Here is a 21,754-nt window from a genome sequence, read left to right as displayed (position 1 = left end):
GTGCAGAGCCATATGAGTGATTGCTTCCCCTTTTCCCCCAGGGACAGTTCAGCCTGGATACTGGGCTCATTTCTGGTATCACTGGTGGTAGGCTTGGTACTGTATTTCCAGGGGATTCTCTTTCCTCCCAACATTGGTTTCCCTCCCAACTCTCACCATCAACCCCCAGCAAGCTCAATCACAAGTCCAGTTGGTAACTCCACTCCTGGTTTGTGTCCAGGTGTTGTTATTGGCCTTTCTGGTAGCCCTGGGACTAGACAATTATTAATACATTGAAATTTAGAAGAAGCATGCACTTTTTGGCAGCGATATCTTTAATTAAATTCAAAAGCATTTACTGAGTACCTAGAGTGTGTAAAATACTATTCCGTTAAATACATTTGGCCCTTAACTATCTGTTTTAGCTACTCAATTTGGATTAGTTCTGATCCATCCTTAAGGGTTTTATGAAGAATAAATATTAAAATGGAAAAATATTTGCACAGTTCTTTGTAAATATGAATTTCTTGGGTGGATTATTGTTGCCACAGTATTAATATTAATTGCAATAACAACACTACTGCTTCCCAGGCAAGCAGTAGAGAGGAGCTGTAGGCCAACAAGAGCCAGGCTGAAGAGGTCAGGGGAGGTGCCTTCAGCACGTCCAGCCCAGAAGGGGCGGAGTCTTATGAAATATACCCAAACCCCACCCCTTACACCACCCTCTTCTCTGGGGCGGTGTAGGCGGTTACCATGGCGATGACGTCTAGAGGGCGGGGCGGGGCGGGGCTATGGAGAGGAGGAGGAAGATGGCGGGCGGGCGGCTCTGAGGAGATCTCGGCGGCGGCGGAGGAGGAGAGAAGCGCAGCGCCGCGCCGCGCCGGGGCCCATGTGGGGAGGAGTCGGAGTCGCTGTTGCCGCCGCCGCCGCCGCCGCCTCTGCTTGTAGCTGCTGGACCCGAGTGGGAGTGAGAGGGAAACGGCAGGATGAAGTTCGCCGAGCACCTATCCGCGCACATCACTCCCGAGTGGAGGAAGCAATACATACAGTATGAGGTACCGGCGGCAGTCGGGGTGTGGGAGGACTCGGAGGGGCCACCATCCAGCCAGTCCTCACCTCCACCGCTGCCTTCCGCTCTTGCTGCCGCTTCGCGCCGGGGCAGACTTTGACCCGCTGCCGCGGGGAGCCACTGCGGCATCCCCGCCGCGGCCGGCTCCCTCCCGGCCCGCCGTCCTTCCCCTCCCCCGCAGCCCCGCTGCCGCCGGGGTAACGGATATGCGGGCGGCGGGCCGAGAGGAAGGGCACGGCCCGGGCCGGGGCTGGGGGATGGTGGTGGGAGGGCGAGTCGCAAGTGGGGGAATCGTGGGTGCGAGGGCAATCCCCGGTGGCGGCGGTTCCGCGATAATCCCCTCCTCCCCGCTCACCCTGACCTCTCGTCCCCACCCTGGGCGAGCACCTCCTCGCCAAGGTTGGGTCTTGCTTCTCTACTCACCTCTCACCAAGGAATCCTTCTCTTCTGAGATAAGCCCCCCTTCAGTGATTTCCTTCATTCCACAGAGCCCTTCGGCTTTTCCCACTTGCCCACTGTTGACAAAGGCTTTGTAACAGTGTTGAAACTTAAGTGTGTATCACGTATGCAGTGGTTATAGTCTGCAAACATTGTAATCAACTATTCTGTTCTGATAATAAGACGGTGATTGCACGAAGTGTACAGAGTAATCACATCTTTGGTTTTGGCTCTTCTGTTGTTTTGGAATGGAGGGAAGAGAAAGGAGGGAAGAAGATTATTTAAATTTTCAGGTTTTCCGATAAGTTTTGTTAGCTAAGGAGAGAATTACTATATTGTAAACAATATACATTACCTGGGTATTACAGAAATCATGCCCCCCTTCCCTCCCAATTTGTGATAACAGCTGCTGGAGGATATTTAATGGATAATAAGGAACCTTACATTAATGCAAGGAAAAGTAAAGATAATGAACCCATTTATATATTTGGAAGGCAAGGTACCTGAAGGACTTTAAGCATTGCAATAGGTTAGCTAGCAATTCAGCTCCTGGATAGAGAAAGAAAGACTTATCTGTTAACCTCCAGGAATTCATGTCTGTGTTATGTGCAGGAACAAAGAATATAAAATCAATATGAACACATGTATGCTAGCTAGATTTTATGAATTAAACTATTTTAGTTCTCTTTAATTTTTATATAAGTTTTGTGATAGGCTTAGGCAATAGCAGTGAGTTTTTTTTATTCATATAGTGATTGTAATAATTGAAGAAGACAGGGAAAGGGATGTAGGTAGGTTAAGCACAATCTTGAAGATTGTGAAATAAATTCACTTGCAACATACAGTATTTGATTATTGCCAAAAATGAAAGGCCTGGAATTGTTAATGCTTTCTTGTTACTTAATTTTCTTAATAGTGTTTTGTGGCCATATTTTGTAAGTAAGAATGAAATAAGGGACTAACATTTTGGCCTGTAGAGTTGTTGATTTATCGTTTCTAATAACATTCAGTCAGTTTTAAAACCTTGGCTAGCGTCCAAATAATGGTTTTTATTGAAAGAAGGGTATTGGTCTTTCTTCTTTCTAGTAGTAATTTTCAGCACCACTGCCAGTTCTTCATAGAGGCATAGGACACGAGCATGCTGAAGCACATCTTATATAGTGTGGAATGCTTGATTTGGGCAGAAGTAGTAGTGGCTGAATGTATGCTGTGAGTCATGTTAGGTATTTCAACACTTAACTACTTCACAGAATTGTATTAATCTGGAATATCTGGGGCTGGAAGGGGAGACATAAGATTTAGTTTGAAAATGCAGTTACCTCTTGATTTGTAGTGTCAGCTTTGTGGCTGGAGTAACCACAGTGATTCTGGGACTCTTCATTCACGTAGTCTGTTTGGATCCTATTCCTAAATGTTTACTCTAGGTTGGTCACAGAGGTACAGAATTAGTGAATGTATGTGTGACTGCATTATCTTTCTCAGGCCAGTCATATATTATGTTTTGAAAAATTCGTTTTTGGGCTGGATGTGGTGGCTTACAACAAGAGCCAACAAGAGCCAGACTGAAGAGGTCAGGGGAGGTGCCTTCAGCACCCAGCTCTCTGGGAGGCCAAGGTGAGAGGATAGGAGTTAGAGACCAACCTGGGCAACATAATGAGACCCCGTCTCTACAATAAAATTAAAAAAAAAAAAATAGCCTGGTGTGGTGGTCCTAGCTACTCAGGAAGTTGAAGTGGGAGAATTGCTTGAGCCCAGGAGTTCGAGGTTGCAGTGAGGTATGATTACACCGCTGCATTCCAAACTGGGTGACAGAGCGAGACCCTGTTTTTGAAAAAGGAAAAGAAAAAAATTCATTTATGTAGCTAATTGAAATTTGATTCTGCAGAGAGTTCTTACTATGTGACTCCTGTCCTGGATAAACTCATTGTTTGGTAGGCAAAATTAAATAAGGGGCACGTTTCTTTTTAAGTTGGAACCATTAAAGAAATTTTTATAGGATTGGAATACTGTGTTGTGTATTTTTTCTGAAGAGTTGTTGCTATTCCTTTAAAAATAATAAAGAGGTGTAAGAGTTTTTAGAGTCCAGGAATTTTAGCAGCTTAAAAACATTAGGGAAAAAGGACATCCATAAAAATCTGTTAGCTTTTGCTAGGAAAAAGGGCCTTCTCATAATGCAGTAATGTGTAGTTTCTCATATAAATATCATGCTCTTAAAACACTCTTAGTAGAATGATGCTTGATTTATTTTTCAAGCACTGATGGTGAAATCTTGGTGTATTATCCTTGATTTCTAGCCAAGGGTGCTTTCTAGTGCTGTGAACCAATATGAACTGTTCAGCTTCTTTGGTTTTTATGTCATTTTGTTGTATTAAATATTACTTGAAATAAGCAGAGGATTAGATAGAAGCTGAAAGTTTTGTTTTACATCTATAATTAGATGGAGTATTTATATGTAATATTATGTATACATGGTAACACAGTAAGTGCTAGTTCTTGCATATATTAGTCACAAGACCCAGGGGACAATCTTTTTGCCTTCTCAGGGCTCTTTTTTCTTCCATAAAATAAGAATATAGGGCCAGAGCTTTTCAAGGTCCCGTCTAGTTCATAAGTTTTTGATTTAACTTTTAATGGTTTTTATTCCTTGGATTGTTAAAGTTATTACTGATAATAAGCCATCACTACCCTGAAAATTATTATAATTTTTAATTTAAAAATAAGTTGTGGAGTTTATAAATTCAGTCTTCATAGGCAGAATAATAAAGCATAAAAGAATAGAACAACGTGGAGAGACCATGTAAAAATCTGTTCGATCCATTTGTGAATAGTTTTTTCAAACAATAAACACAAATGAGCAGAGACTATCCCTGCTTCTAGTAATCTATTTGAGTATAAATCTTGGTGTATAAAATATAACATCAATAAATCTTTATAAGTACACTTTTTTGATTTAGAATCGGTGACTGTATATCTTAGAGCTCTGTAATTGATTAATCAAAATTAACTTAAATCAGTATCAACCAAATAGACTAGTAGGACCACATTAATATTTTACAGAATATTAGCAAAAGAAGTGAATATATTTAGTGCCTTAGGCTGCTGCTGACTTGTGTTTTCTTCCCTAGGGTCCTTTGTTTCTTTGGTTTCTGAGGAACCAGGAATGATTTTTTTTCAGTGTATTCTTTAGTTTTGTAAGATACTAAAATAATGAGGTCTCTAATTACAGGATTTTAGAGCTGAAAGGGAATTTAAAGATTATCTACCTCCTTGTTTTTCCAGGCGAGGAAACGAAGGTCCTGAGAGGTTAAGCCACTTATTTAGGAAGATTTATGTGTATGTGTATGCATCTCGAGCCCTGGATGTGTAAGCATTGGGAGTTGGGTCACACTGTGTGATCCTAATAAAATCACTTCCTCTTTTTGGTGTTTCAGATTCTTTATCTGTAATGTTAGAGAACTGGACTTCATGGTTTCTAAGCTCACAGTCCCATATTATCCAAGGACCCATCCAGCTTTAAAATTCTGTGCATTTTTGTGGCTTAATTATGTTTGATACATGAAGAGGACAGAACTTAAAGGACTATTATTACTAGCATCATTTTAAATTAATAATATCCATTCAAAAATTTTTGATGGGATTTTGATCTGTGAATAGAAAGCTAACCCAATGAAACTCTCATTTAACTTAAATAAAAAAGAATGGTCATGGATTTTTTTTTTTTTTTTTTTTTGCAGGATTTGGGAAAGGGAGAGATTCTGTATAAACTGCACTTCCCTTATTTTCAGGAATAAGGAAACATTGCCATGACATTATTACAATTTTCATTTGTAAAACTCTCCCATGAGAACACTTGTGTTGCAAGCTTCAGTTTCTCAAAGGTTTTATGTTGATTAGTTAGGGTTAACTTGCCTTGCTGGAACTTGTTTGAAATTTCAAGTTTGGCCACTCGATGGGGCACAAACCACACTTTTTCTTTCAGACGCTTCTGCAAGTGAAAATACAGGGCAGTATATTTAAGATAACACCTGTAAATAATTGTTGTCAGTGAGATGCTTGGCATTTACAAATGTTTCATGAGTGAATGAATGTTGTAAAGACAGGGAGCTATAACTGTTCTTCATTATCATTATAAGTGTGTTAGAGTGAGTATCCTGGAAAGATTATACTTGCCTGTCTATCTCTGAAGGTTGGTTTTGGATCAGCTTTTGGGTGAAGGCCCAGATCATAAGAGCCTAAGAATCTTATTTGACCTGGGGTGACCATGGAAAATTAGTTCTGGCTTCAAATTCAGTCCTAATCTGGGAAGCATTTGAGACTGAGTTGTGTTGGCTGGGGGTTTCAGGTATATTTGAGTTGTAGGCCGCAAAGGAGTGTATCTAAAACTCCCATGTAGTAAGAGAAGATAATACTAGAGCTGTTAATTTTATTTATTTTTTATGTATAAGAAAAGGAAAAAATAAGTTTTACTAGTATTTAATAAATGGATTGATGCAGTACTCTTGCTAAGGAGGACATACATAGGTATTCTGAGGGAAACAAAAGGATTGCCAATGGCTTTCTCACTTGTTTGTTCACTTTCTGCAGATAATACTTCAGTTATGGGTGCGTAGTTAAATGAATTTATAAATATTACCCAGTTTTAACTAAACTAACCATCAGGAAATAGACGTGAGTTAAAGACTCCTGTAAAATAATACCAATAATGCAACAAGTGAACAACAAGAAAATGACAGAGCTGACAATTCTGCTTCTATTACTAGCTTTTTGTCAGCCAAATTACAGATAAAAATGATGAAACTTTAATAGACCTGACAAGAAGTTCGCCAGAAAATTTCAAAATTATTAATCTAACTCATTGATACAAGGTTTTACGTCTACTGTCATTCACTTTACCCTAAATATATATTGTATGTTATGAATATTCTGCCTTTGTGAATTCTGCTTTATAGCTTATAGACATTATAATTGTTTCAAAATCAAATGAATCCTGAACTTTGAACCAGATTTTTGAAATACTATATCACAGAATGTTAAATGAGAATTTAAAAAAATAATGAACCTTCACCTAATGGGTGTGTTGCGCACTGTCTGGGTGATGGGCATGCTTGTACCTCTGACTTGGGTGGTGCAAAGGCAATATGTGTGACCTAAATGTTTGTACCCCCGTAATATTCTGAAATAAAACATAAATAAATAAATAAAACAACCTTTTCAGTTGTGTTCCCTAAAAGCATTGTTGATAATTTCTTAGGTCAAAAATATTTTTGTAGTATCTATAAATGAAACGTAAAAGTTATTTATTTCATCCTTGTATCATCTTTTTAAAACTTTTATTTTAAATAATTTTATGTTTTATAACGTACACAGATGTAGATGGGTATAATTTATAAATAAATATACATATATTGGAGGTCCATAGTAAAACTTCTCTCTTTTTTTTTTTGATGGAGATTTGCCATAATAAGTTTGGAAGACTTTGCTCAAGTTTTACAGATTAATCAAAACTGGTTTGTGAGTTGCCTGTTAATTGAACTGGTCTTTGGGATTGAGAGAGCGTCAGAATTCGCCAGGATTCTTGCTCAGTGTATTTGCCTTTTCAGGTCTTTCCTTATAAATGCTGAAAGAATCCCAGTAGACAAAGCTCACGAACAAATGCCTTAAAAAATCATTCATTCATTCAACAAATATTTATAGAGGTCTTACTATTTGCAATTACATGCTGATGGATTTGTCATTAAATTCTAGCTCTTTCATTACTTTAAAAATAGAAGAAAAAATCAACACCCCCTCAGATTTGTGTGTGTGTGTTTTTGGTTTTGTTTTTCAATCAACACAGTGCTTTCAAAATTAAAAAGTGTAGAAAGGGAAGATTGAAAATTTGATATGTGGTTATAAATTCGGATCATTTGCGAATAATTTGTTATACACCTTTAAGTCTGATTTCTTTAGTCAGACTGAAATTTAGTCACCTGTTTCTTTCCATCAGCAAGCAAGTATGGTATGTACAGGGACTGATCAGAAAATCCTTTAAAAATTGCATATTTTCTAGAGGTCAAAGAAAAGTGTAATCTATTGTAAACATAACTTACAATTTTCGTGTTCTCTATAACAAGAGGCTTACCATGTTGATTAAGAAAACATAGTCATCTCTTAATTATTGAGCATGACATGCAGTATTATAATAAATCTTGGACCAGAAATAAGGAGATGTAAGTCTTAAGATTAAGTTCTGTCATGCACCATTCATAAATAATGAGTGAACAAGTAATTTTTTGAAGATTGAAGGACTGAAATGTCATCACAGAGGAAACTGGGAAGTTTTTAGATTATTATTGTGTGAGTTATCTAGGCTAAATTGGCAAAGTTGTAGTTTGCAGAGTAATCCATGTGCTTTGTGGGCTTTTTCTATACCTTATAGCAGTGGTTCTCAAACTTTCTGGTTTCAAGACCACTTGAAACTCTTAAAAATTATTGAGGATTCCAGTATCTATTGATACGTATACTATATTAGAAATGAAAACTAAGATATGTTTAAAACATAAGCGTATACAAGCATGCCTTCTACTAGCCATCAGAGACATGACATCACATTTCATGTAGCCTCTTAAAAAACTCCTCTATGTACTTGTGAAAGAATAAGAGTGAAAAAAGCAAATGAAGTTGTGGTATTATTATGAAAATAGTTTTGACCTCTTGGGTTCCCTGAAAGGGTTTTGAGGACTCTAAGTGTCCCTGGACCACACTTTGAGAGTTGCTGCCTTAGAGCACGGAAAGGACTTCTTTCAGAAAGTTTAGAGATAGCCTGTAAAAAGCTTCTCTAGTCTCATCAAGCACATAAGAGGATAAAGGAATCCTCTGAGTGAGAATTCTCTAGTTATCTGCTCCACAGTGAAGGACAATAGAGAAAAGAAAGTTGGCCTCCCTGAATTTCATCTGATCCTTAGTTCCTTTCTTTAAATTGAATTAGCACAAGTGTGGTTAGGTTGTCATTGAGAAGAAAGGAATTACTATTTACTGGGTGTCAGCTGCTTTACATATGTTATCTCATTTAATCTTCACAACAGTTTTAGATGATTTATTATCTCCATTTTACTGATGAGGAAACCTAGGCTTAGAGACATTTGTCAATTTGCTCAAAGCTATATATACACCTAGGAAGTAAGTAGAGCCAGAATTTGAAATCAAATCTGTCAGACTATGGAGCTCTTGCTTTTATTCAGGAATTGTAAATAACAGTGGTGGTAGTAGTGGCAATAACAACAGCTGTTATTTTTTGAGTCCTTGCTGTGTCAGGCACTGTGGTAAGCTCTTTACAAACATCTCTCCTTATAGCACCCTGTTTAGGTAGGTTGTTAGCTCTGTTTATAGATGTGGGAGAATGAGTGTTAGAACCATTAAGTCACTGATTATTTCGATACTACTAATTGTGGATAGCTAATTGTGGGGATTGTAAGAGCCCATTCTCATAATTCCTACTTCATACTGCTTTATGAAAAACGAATAAATCCATCTATTTATATATACATACATTTAGGTATGATCTGACCTGTTCTCCAGCACCACTGACCTTTCTACAGCCCTGTGAAGTAATGGCTGGTCTATTTTTAGTCCCAGGTCTCAGTCTCCTTAGTTTGGAGATAGAGTGTGTCCTGTAGGATAGAGTTCACCTCAGTTAAATTATATTTCCCTCAAGGTTATCAGTTGTAACTTACTGGACAAGTAGCTGGTAAATAGAGAACCTTATGAAGATGAGCCATAAGAAAAAGGTAATGAGATAAATGATAAGGGTAAAAAGAGAAAGATAAAAGTGAACATAGCTATTGCTATGCCACATTCGTGGCATTTGGCTTCTAGATCATAGATCATGGAATGTTAGACTTATAAGAAACTTTAGAGATTATTTAGCCGTGTTCTCTTTTTTACTTATGTAGGAAATGATGACCAGAGAGGTTAAATGATTCAAGTCATATGGTTTGCTTAGTGGCTAAGTTAACACAATCATCCTAATTCATTTTATTGCTCATTATTTTATATCATAGGCTAATATATTAACAATATATACAGAGAAAAAATTCTGAAGCCCGACTGCTTAGGTTCATATTCCAGCTACACCATCTTACTAGCTAAGTGACTTCAGGCATGCCACTTAACCTTTTTGTGCTTCAAAATAGGAATAATAGTATTACTTAGAGGATTGTCATGAGGATTAAATGAATTAAAATGTGAAAAGTGCTTAGAACAATGTCTAACACATAGTAAGAGCCATATGTATGCTGTTAAAATTATTTCTCCTACAGAGCTCAACGGTATTAGGTAATGATTGATTAATAGCATTTTTGTGAGGGAAACGGAGCCTCGAAGCTTGTTCCTCCAGGCTTGTCCAATTTTTGTTTTCTTGGAGAATGGCTTTATTGATTTCTAGCTAATACTTCTCTTACTTGTGGTATTTGTTTTAATAGCTCTTAACCTTTTTGTGTAGAGTAAGAAGACCAGGTGAGAATAGTTATGTGGCTGTGAAGTTAAATTAGTTTTCCTGGTCACTTGTAACTTGTATTTATCTCAGTTATAGACTCTTTACTCTGAAATGCACATGTGTATTCTTAGGTATGTCTGAGTGTCTTAAGTGGGTTTCAGTTTTTAGTAGATACGTAATTTTAGTTATTTTCAATTTTCTAGTGAAATTTAATTTTTAATCCTAGAATTGGTTTTAGAGTTGAAAGAGACCTTCTTAACCCCTTTGTATTACAGATGAATAAATTGAGAGCAGAGATGGCAAGATACATGGTCATAGTCTCACAACTAGCTGATGGCAGAGTCTGGTGTAGGAATATTGGCCTTCTCACTGCTGTACTTTGTTGAGGCTTATCACTGGTGTATAAACATTTCTTTGCTTTTAAATTTTAAGAATAAGTTTTCTATTTAGGAGTCAGTAAGGATTTAAATGTTCTTGATGATTACTCAGATACTTTGCACTAATACATTTGTCTGAATCTAATCCATTAAATCACATTAACAACCTAAAATAGTTCTTGTGTATGCCAATTAAAAGACTGGGTAAATTGTGATGTTATTGTTTACTCAACTACAAAAAGTTAGCCATTACCTGTTTAAGTATGGTCACAAGTGGAAACCTATCTTGAATGAAGAGACAGGACTGAGGAATTTAGTAAAGTTTGAGGGGTTAGGTAACGATGAAAGCAAGACTTAGAAAGGTTGAAAAATGAAATAGCCATTCCTCCCTAAGATGCTTATGTTTGAAAGTTAGCACAGGTTACATGTGTTATCTGTACATAAAGAGTACATCCCCCACCTCCTATAACCCAAGTTGCCAAGCCAAAGTCAGGGCATATATGGGTAGAAGAGATCAGAATAGTATTCAACTAATTTATTAAGTATTCATGAGCATCCCCCTTTTTTAAATAATAAAACGGTAATGATGATAATAACAATAGCTAATGTTTATTGAGTACTCCAGTGTGCCAGTCATTTTATATTTAATCCTTACCCTCCAAGGTAGGTTTTATTATCCCTGTTATAAGAAGACACTGAGTCTTAAATTGAGTAGGTTGTCCAAGGTCACATAGCTAGTGAATGATAGAACTAAAATTCAGACACAGATGTGTCTTATTTCAGAGACTGGATTCTTAACACTGTGCTATACTGTCAGAATCTTGCAAAATGCTGAAGATGTAATAACAAAGACTTAGTCCCTACCTTAGAGGAGCTCCTTATTTGAGTGGTCTCCTAATCACAGTATATTGTGATTATGCTGCAGAGGAATGACCAGTTGATTGTGCCCTAGAGAGCAAAGGCATTTATCTTCGAAGGATCTACAGAGGTGGTATTTGAATTGGGTACTAGAGATTGAGTATGATTTTAACACGTAGTGAAGAAGGGAAAGAGCACTGGGGTAATCTGGGCAGGTAGAGTAAGTATCCAGACATAGTTAATGAAATCTGGTTTAGTAGATATGTTGGAGAGTTGGTAAGGTGAAGTTGGAAAGGTGAGCTGGGAGGATTCAAAGAGTGAAGGGCCTAGGATACTATGCTAAGGAGTTTAAGCATTTTCCTGAATGTGAACCATCAAGGATTTTAAAGAAGAGATTGAGGAGAGGGAGATCAGTGCAAAGTGAGATGTGTAATTTAGATCTTGGAGAATGCATTGGAGAGAGCAAGACCGAAGACAGGAAACGGAAAACCAAATAGTATAGCCAAAGATAATGAAGGCTTGAATTAATACCTTATTTAATCAATTTTAATATGTACCTTTTCACATTTTAACATCTGAAATCAGGATGTGTCTTACAATTAATGCCATGTCATAATTTAATTGGCAGACATTTTTCCATTCTTACAAGCACACGAAGTAATGATGTATGTTGTTATTAATGACACCTTTGATTTAGTGAACTACGGTAGTAATAGATAACAGTTACTGAATGCTTACTATTTGTCAGAGCAGTAGATACTTGTTAGCGTCTATCATCTAGCACGGTGTCTGTCACATTTGGCAACTTACATGTTTGTTGAATGAATTATCTCGTGTGATCTTTACAACAGGCCTGTTATAGCTGTTTATCCCCATTTTATACGAAAATAGAGTCTCATATTTAAGTAATTGTCCAAGGTACAGCTAATTTGTGGTAGAGTCAAGATAATGAACCTAGGTCTATCTTACTCTGTATTTCCTCCTTTTATCATAATGCAAGTTTTCTATAGTGCTGTTCCACTGAATTAGGAAGATGGTTTAAGAGGAAGGATAGATTTGAGAGAAATTTGGTAGCTAGAACTATCAGGACTTTTGCTGCAGGAATTAATAAATTCTGATGGAATTTGAGTAGAAGGTGTGTTCAAGGTAGTGTTTTGCTTGGGAACACCATTCGGCTGCCAAGAAGTGTCATAGAATGTCTTTACCTTGGTGAATTCACTGTGGTCCAGGTTCTGATCAGAATTTGGTCTTTTCGATGACTCTGGCTTGATAGGTCTTGGGCAATAGTATATAATTAAATGATTGACTAAATGATTTTAAGAAGCTCACATAGAAGTGATGTATAAATATTAATACTTGGGTGCCAAATTACTAATTTACAATGGGAAATGTACCTAGCATTCACATTCTAGGCTGAAATAGGTTTTCCTTATCACCAAGCTGTGAAGAGAGATAAATTATAACCAGAAGGTGGCTGGCCGAGCATGTATTGTAATTAGAAAGGTAGAGTTAATGATTCATTTGCTATCAGGCCAATGTCCTATGGTGTTTGGATGGGTCAGGTCCTTGCTTAGGGGTATCTTCTTCCCTGTATGATGCTTGGATGTGCTGCTGTTGTTTTTGTTTTGAGATTTTTCTTTTCCTTGTCTTTTAATGCTGACCTCCCCCTCTTCTGATTTACTTTTTTTTTTTTTTTAGATAATGTTAATACTATGTATACTGGTCCACGACTGTTTTTAAACTTTGCATACATCTTCTGATCTGTTGTATGTTAATTTTAGAGTTTAGGTGGATTATAACCAACTAATTTGAATTCTGATTTCATTAATTACCAGATGTAAGACTTTTCTGAGCCTCATATACCATCTGTAAAACAGTGGAAATGGCTGACTTTCTCAGCAATTGTGATGTTGAGATAATATGTGTGTAAAACATATAGCCTATATGTTGTAGGCGGTGATAATGTGTTATAGTCCTGTGTCACTTAACAATGGGGATATGTTCTCAGAAATGCATCATTAGGCAATTTTGTAATTGTGACCATCGCAGAGTGTACTTAATACAAACCTAGATTGTATAGCCTACTACACACCTAGGTGTAGCTTATTGCTCCTGGGCTACAAACCTGTGTATAGCATGTTACTGTACTGAATGCTGTAGGCACTTACGAAACAATGGTAAGTATTTGTGTATCTGAACATATCTTAAACATAGAAAAGATACGGTAAAAATACCAAATAAAAGTTAAAAAATGGTACACCTTGTATAGGGCACTTAACATGAATGGAACTTGCAGGACTGGAAGTTGGTCTGGATGAGTCAGTGAGTGAATGTGAAGGGCTAGGACATTACATTATTGTAGACATTAAACTACTATAAACACTGTACACTTAGGCTACACTAAATTTATAAAAAAGTAATTGTGCTATAATGTTATAGTGGCTATGACAGCTGTGGTATCACTGTGTGATAGGAATTTTTCAGCTCCATTATAATCTTATGGGATCATCGTCATGTGTGTAGTCTGTTGTTCACTGGAACGTGATTATGTGCATGACTGTATTTTGTTATCAAACTGGGCCAGGCATTTGACTGCTGTCGGTTTTGTTGCTGGCAGTTTTCTTAATTTATGTTCTGAGCACAGCAACATTGGTGATTGCCTTGATACATAAGCTCTGAATACAGCATTATCTAATAGAACTTGCTGCAGTATAGGAAGCATTCTATATCTGTATTGTCCAATAGTGGCCACTAGTCACATGGGGCTGTTTAGCACTTGAAATATGGTTAATGAGATTAAGGAACTGAATATTTAATTTTAGTTAATTAAAATTTTAATGGTGATATGTGGCTAGTGGCTATCGCACAGCTCTAAAACTTTTCACTGCTTACAGTCATGGCAAGAGGGACAGATGATTCCAATTTGGTTTCCTTTCACTGTTCTATGTAGGTATATGTATTTGTGTGTATATGTCTCTCTCTTTATCTCTCATTCTGAGACTAGAATTTCATCCTAGAATTTGTAGCAGCAAAGGCCAAGGTTCTAGGCCTGTCTCTGCCATTAAGTGGCAAGGCTTGGTTAGCTGCCTTAGATCAGGGTCTCATTGCTAAAATGTAGGATAGTGTTTCTCAAAGATGGGTTCACTGACCATTTGCATCAGAATTACCTAGGCTGCTTGTAAAAATACAAAAATGCAAATATCTGGATCCCAATAAATATCTGTGGAAAGTAGGATTTCCGAGGTTCAGACCCAAGAATCTGATTTTTCTGCTATTTTCTATAAATTCCTGAGACGATTCTGTTTACTGATTACTGTTGTTCCTTTTATCACTGATAATTTATGACAGTGAAATTTACCTTTTAACTATTCGTTATTCCAGTTTATATATATGTACTTTTGCAGTTAGCATCTTTTTTGTGAACTTATTTAATTTCTAATGTTGCTCACACCCTCGGTTCCTGAAAATTACACTCTATTTCTCACAGTTTCCATATGTTTATGGGAAAAATATAAATCTCTCTCTTGTTTGTGAATCTAACCCTGAAGAGCATTTTCTAGTGCAAGTTAATGGACATTTAGTACTTTGATTAAAGAATTAAAGATGCATAAGTACCCTAAAGCAAACTCAGGGATTCCCTATACCAAACATTAAGTGTTTAGAGATCACTCATGAGTGATACATTCATATGCTAAATGCTAAGGACAGTCTGTAATTACCAACTTATTCATGGGTCTATTGCATAATAAGTATTATGTAAGTATCAGTCATTATTGCATATCTATCCCTAGTGGTTTCAAACAAACAGTTGAGCAGTGTCCTAGTTGATTTATTTATTTATTCTCTCGGGAACTGGGGGAAGGAGTTAGTGAAACTGTAACTGGGAAACACTTTTGGATACTGTGCATTCAATTATTGAACAAATGAAAGTTGAAGTTTTACTTTTATAAAAGAAGTTTGATGTTACATAGAAGAACAGAAAGTTTATGTTGTTACTTGTGGACAATTATTGATAACAGAAAAAGATTATACATTTTTGAAAATTTCTTTGGTTTTGGTGGAGATGAAAAATGAAAAAAAATTGATAACTTTTGCCTTTTTTCTTTCACATTTTTGTTATAGAGCCCTGTTAGAATTTCTTAATTGATTTGTAAGCATATAGTATTAGAGTAGAAAATGTTTTAGGAAAATAAATTCTCAAATGTGATATTTTGAATTTCTCCCTTGACCTTTCTTATTTTCATCTTACAGACAATATTATTTAATTAGGAAGGTTTAATGTAAGGATCACTTATTAAACTATTATTTAACCAACCTTAATTACAATGATTTTTAATTTTTAACAATGTATCAATAATTAATAATAATATAATATTTAATGCATATTTTGTGAACTTATCCCATCAAACACAGATTGTCCTAAAGTAGCATCTGTAGCATCTCCCCTCCAAATTGTATAATTTGTAAACACACAATAGTAGTTAGATCTTTTTAGTCTCATTAGTATTTGAAATTCGATAAAAATATCGTTGGTAAAGATAAAGTAATACTATTAAACATTTTTTTTTTTTTTTGAGACAGGGTTTCTCTCTGTCGCCTGGGCTAGAGTGCAGTTGCATCATCATAGCTCATTGCAGCCTCAAACTCCTGGGCTCAAGCAATTCTCCTGCCTCAGCCTCCCAAAGTAACTGGGACTATAGGCCCGCCACGAGGTGGCGTCATCTCAAGGGTTGACTGGGGCTGGAGGATACAATTGTAGGATGGATCATTCAAATGGTTTGCTAGTTTGTGCTGGCTTTTTTTCAAGAGGCCTCAGTGGTTTACCACTTGGACCTCTCCATAGCGCTGCTTGAGTTTTTTTCATGGCTGGCTTCCCTCAAAGTGGGTGATCTAAGAGAAAACAAGACGAAAACTACAGTATCATTTATGACCTAGCTTTGGAAGTCATACTGTTATTTCTGCAATATTCTATTGATTATATAGGTCAGCCCTGTTTGGTATAGGAATGGACTGCACAAGAACATTACTACCAGGACGCAAGAATCATCTGGGGTGGGGTGGGGGAAGATGTCATCTCACACACTAGGTACCATACCTGATACAAAAATCTAATGGTATAAAGATATTTTGGAAATAAAAGGGAAAATATTAGAAAATTGAGAGGCCAAAGTAAGAGGTAAATTTTAGAAAGTAACGTCTCACTCCAAATAGTGGGCTATAATATTCTCCTATAATTCTTTTTATTTCTGGAGATAGGTAATAATGTCTCCACCTTTATTTCTGATTTTAGTAATTTGAATCTTTTTTTTCTTAGTCCATCCAGCTAAAGGGTTGTCAATTTTGTTGATCATTTCAAAGAACCAACTTTTGATTTCATAGATTTTTCTCTGTTGTTTTTCTATTCTCTATTTCATTTCTTTGCCCTAATCTTTATTTCCTTCTTTCTACTAGTCTTGGGTTTAGTTTGTTCTTTTCAAATTCCTTAAGTTGTAAAGTTAGCTTTTTGATTTGAGATCTTTCTTAGCTTTCATAGCCATAAACTTCCCCCTTAGCACTGCTTTACTGTGTCCCATAAGTTTTGGTATGTTGTGGTGGTGTTTTTATTCATCTCTAAATATATTCTAGTTTCCCTTGTGATTTCCTCTTTGATTCATGGGTTAAGTGTGTGTAGTTTAATTTCCACAATTCTATGAATTTTCCAGTTTTTGTTACTGACTTCTAACTTCATCCTGTTGTGATCAGAGAAGATACTTCATATCTTCTTTAAAAGATTTCTGTCTTTTAAAATCTGTTGAGACTTAATTTGTGACTTAACAGAGGATCTCTCCTGGAAAATGTTCTGTGTACACTTGAAAATAATGTGTATGCTGTTGTCATTGGTAGAGTGTTCTGTGTAAGTCTGTTAGATTTATTTGTTTATTATGTTTTTTAAGTCTTCCTTTTCCTTACTTCTCTCTGGTTGTTTTGTCCATTTTGGGTAGGGGAGAGGTATTGAAGTCCGCGGCTGTTATTGTAGAACTGTTTCTCCTGTCAATTCCGTTAGTTTTTGTTTTACATATATATTTTTATGTTTTATTTTCGTTTTAGAGACAGGGACTTGGTCTATCACCCAGGTTGGAATGTAGTGACATGATCATAGCTCATTGCAACCTCAAACTCCTGAGCTCAAGCAATCCTCCTGCTCCTGAGTAGCTAGAACTACAGGTGTGCACCACCATGCCTGGCTAATTATAAAAGATTTTTTGTATAGAGACAGGGTCTCACCATGTTGCCAAAGCTGGTCTTAAACTCCTGGCCTCAAGTGATCCTCCTATCTCAGCTTTCCAAAGTGCTGGGATTACGGGTGTGAGCCACTGTTCTTGGTGCTTCATATATTTTGATGATCTATCTTTAGGTGCCTAAATGTTTATATAATAGTTCCCCGTTATCCATTGGGCATATGTTCTAAGACACCCAGTGGATGTCTGAAACCATGGATAGTACTGAATCCAATGTATACTGTGTTTTCTCCTTTACATATATACATATGATAAAGCTTAATTTATAAATTAGGTACAGCAAGAGATTAACAAGAATAACTAATAATAAATAGAACAATTATAACAATGTACTGTAATATAAAGTTATTTGAATGCAGTTTCTCTCTCTTCCCCCCCTCACAAAATATCTTATTGAACTATACTACAGGTAACTGAAAGTGTGGATAAGGGGAAGCTACTGTAATTGTTATATTTTCTGCAGTGTTGAACCTTTTAAAATATATATTTAATGTCCTCCTTTGTCTCTTTTAAGCTTTTTTTTTTTTTTTTTTTGACAGAGTCTCACTGTGTTGCCCCCAGGCTAGAGTGCCATGGCGTCATCCTAGCTCACAGCAACCTCAAAGTCCTGGGCTCAAGCGATCCTCCTGCCTCAGCCTCCTGAATAGCTGGGACTACAGGCATGCACCACCATGCCCGGCTAATTTTTTCTATATATTTTTTTAGTTGTCCAATTAATTTCTTTCTAATTTTAGTAGAGACGGGGTCTTGCTCTTGCTCAGGCTGGTTTCGAACTCCTGAGCTCAAACAATCCGCCCGCCTCGGCCTCCCAGAGAGCTAGGATTACAGGCGTGAGCCACCGCACCCGGCCTGTCCTTTCACTTTCAGTATGCTTGTGTCTTTGGATTTAAAGTGAGTCTTTTTACAGTACGTAGTTGGATCATGTTTTCTTAATCCATTCTGCCTGTCTCTTGTCTTTTGATTGGAAAGTTTAATCCATTTATGTTTAAAGTAATTACTGATGAGGAGGGCTTGTGTCATTTTGCTTTTTTATATATTCTTAATAGATTTCCTTGGCCTTATTCATTTCCTTCTTTTGTGTTTAGTTAATTTTTTTTGTAATGAAATGTTTAAATTTCTTTCTCATTTCCTTTCGGATATACTCTATAGCTATTTTATTTGAGATTATCCTGGAAAATACATTTACTATCCCATAGTTATAACACTCTAATTTAAATTTATACCAGTTTAACTTCAACAACTTACAAAAACTCTGCTTCTTTACAGCTCCATTCTCACCCCTTTCAGTTGTTCAAATGTCATAACATTACATCCTTATGTGTGCCTCAAACCTTAAAATAATAATTCCTTTAAATACATTAGACTCTTAAAATTATATAGAAAACAAAAAGTGTTATAAACCATTGTTACAGTAATATTAGCTTTTGTAGTTGCCCAGATATCGAGATCTTTTATTTCTTTATACAGCTTTCCATTACTGTCTGGTGTTCTTTCATTTCACTTTGCAGGTCTTAACAATTTCTTACAGGGCAGGTCTAGTGATAACAAACTCCTTCAGCTGTTTATCTGGGAATGTCTTAATTTCTCCCTCACTTTTGAAGGATATTTTTGCTGGATATAGGATTCTTGGTTGGTAGTTTTTGTTTTTGTTTTTTTTTTCTTTTAGCACTTTGAGTATATTGGCCCAATGACTTCTGTACTCCACCAAAGTGTTTGATGAAAAATCTGCTAATTATCTTACTGAAGATCCTTCATATGTGATGAATCACTTTTCTTTTCTTGCTTTCAAGATTCTGTCTTTGGCTTTTGAAAGTTTGAAAGTTATAATGTATCTCAGTGTGGGTCCCTTCCACTTCATATTCCTTGGAGTTCTTTGAGCTTTTTGGATGGTTATAATCCTATCTTGTATCATGTTTGGGAAGTTTTCAGCCATTAAATTTCTTCAAATATTCTCTATATTCCTTTCTTTCTCTTTTCCTTCTGGAACTTGTACAATGTGTATATTGGTCTGCTTGATGATGTACCACAGGTCCCTTAAGGCTTTGTTTGCTTTTCTTCAATCTTTTTTCTTCCTGTTCCTCAGACTCGATGATTTTCATTATCCTATTTTTCTTTAAGTTTGCTGATTATTCTTCCTCCTCAAATCTGCCTTTGAATCCCTCTAGTAAAATTTTTATTACAGTTATTGTACTTTGCAGCCCAGAATTTCTTTTAGGTTTCTTTTTAGGTTTTCTGTCTCTTTATTGATATTTCCATAATGTTCATACATCATTTTATTCACTTTCTCCACATCTTTCCTTAGTTCTTTGGGCATCTTTAAGATGGTTGTTTTAAAGTCTTTGTCTAGTAGATCTGCCATCATGTCTTTTTCAGGGACAGTTTCTGTTGATTTACTCTTTTCCTTTGAATGAGTTGTATGTTCTGTTTCTTTGTATGTGTTGTGATTTTTTATTGAAAACTGGACATTTGAATTTAATGATGTGGTAACTCTGGAAATCAGATTCTCTTTCTTTTTCAGGGTTTGCTTTTTTAAATTGCTATTGTTTTTTGTATTTTTGGTTTGTTTTTGTTTTTTGATTGTTGAAAGCTCTCTTTGTGCCAAGGATCAGCCTAAGGTATTAACTTAAGGCCTTCTCAGGTCTTTTCTGAGCCTGCACCTTTCTCTAGGCATGCATGATCACTTTCTAATTTTCCCCATATGTGCATGTGGTTTTGAATTTTCTAGTCCTTGATATATTACTCCCAAAAGGGGAAGAAGAAAAAAAATGAAGGTGGGATAGGGGTTGCTGGCCCCTTAAATTCCCTGGTAGTCACTTCAGCCTGAGGGGAAAGGGTTTGTAACATATGAGGAGGTGTACCAATAATCTCTGCCCACCTCTTTGTCTGCACCTCTGTGATCAGAAGCAACAACCAGCAATCAGAGCGCAGATCCCTGCCTGATATTTGGAGGACAGGTTTTTTTTCTTTTTCCTTCTTCTTCTTTTTTTTTGCCCACCCTGGCTGCGGTAAACTGTGTGCATGCTGTTCCTGGAACATGTGCACAACTGCCTGCCATGGGGCTTGGGCTGAGGGATGGGTAGTTGCCACTGGGCTAAGAGCTGAAATTGACTGAGATTAACTCCAGTTTACTGTCCCAGCCTTCCCTTGGAAGTTGCAAGGCTTTGATAGACTAAAGAATTCCAAAATAATTACATTAGGCAGATTCTGCCAGTGAAGTTTTTGTCTAGGTAGGGAGACAGATTCTTGGTGCTTTCTGCTCTGCCATCTTCTCAGAATCTTCTTTTGCTCCTTTAATTTTTGTGATACTGTATATTTGCCTGATTTTTCCTTATTGTCCTCTCTGCTGCTTTGCATTCCAAAAGATTCTGTCCTTGACCCACTTCTTACTTTCTGAGAAATTTAATTCACCTAGAGCCTAGGTACTTTCAAATCACTTTTATATAGATGATTTCCAACCCTTAACTACTAGTTCTTACTTATCTTCCAAATTGTAGATCTATATTTTTGTCTATCTGCTCACCATCTCACTTGTCTTGTGGTTATCTGAAGTGGCTTGTCAACCCAAACTCCTTTTGTTTCCTTGCCCAAGTCTTTTATTAGATGTTTTTCCAGTTTGGTTATTAATAGTGTCACTAACCATCCTCCTTTTTACCTCAGGTCTTAGTCTGCTTGGGCTGTCATTACAAAAATCCCATAGGCTGGGTGGCTTATAAACAACAGAAATTCATTTTTCACAGTCTGAAGTGAAGGTGCCAACAGAAGCACAAAGAAAGACACTTGGACTCAAAATCTTGGAGATCTTTAATTTCCTTCACTCATAGTTGTTTGTCTAATCTTTCTGTTTTGCCTTCTTGGTATCTCCCCTCTTTCCATAGTTCACCTATTTCATATAGTTTTGTTTTGTTTTTTTTACTGCTGCTATCTTACTTTAGCCTTCATTATGCCTTTATTCATTATTTTATTTTAGTATTTAACATATTGTATAATTTATCTATTTGTATATGTCTTCTCCTTGTTTGATTTCCTCTATTTCTTTAAAGCCTAGCATAGTGTATAGAGTAGATAATCCAATGATGTTTATTGCGTGAAAACCGGTTAGTAACTTCTTGATTGATGATACTAGAAATATTTATAGCATACCTCTTTTGTAAAAGTTAAGCAAGATGGGTAGAACCCTGTCCTTACAGTCATATGGGGAACAAGTGACATGGCATGTAATTAAAACATAAGATGGGAAATATTAAGGGCTGTCAGTGGTTTCAAATAGAGTTCTACAGGATTT

The 21,754-nt window shown here is 36.6% G+C and overlaps 1 protein-coding gene across 1 annotated transcript in view; it reads left to right on the top strand.

Moving 5' to 3' along the window:
• The first annotated feature begins 856 nt into the window (after window positions 1-856).
• The window catches only part of XPR1 (xenotropic and polytropic retrovirus receptor 1), a 199,393-nt gene continuing 178,495 nt past the window's right edge, over window positions 857-21,754 (top strand). Inside the window, exon 1 of the mRNA XM_012649665.1 lies at window positions 857-1,034. Coding sequence (XP_012505119.1) covers window positions 966-1,034 — 69 coding nt within the window. The 5' untranslated portion in view covers window positions 857-965. The remainder of the gene's footprint in view (window positions 1,035-21,754) is intronic.

The sequence above is a fragment of the Propithecus coquereli genome, unplaced genomic scaffold (assembly GCF_000956105.1).
Source record: "Propithecus coquereli isolate 6110/MARCELLA unplaced genomic scaffold, Pcoq_1.0 Scaffold300, whole genome shotgun sequence".
Lineage (NCBI taxonomy): Eukaryota > Metazoa > Chordata > Mammalia > Primates > Indriidae > Propithecus > Propithecus coquereli.
Note: the sequence above shows the minus strand (reverse complement) of the source record. Positions and strands in the feature narration are given on the sequence as shown.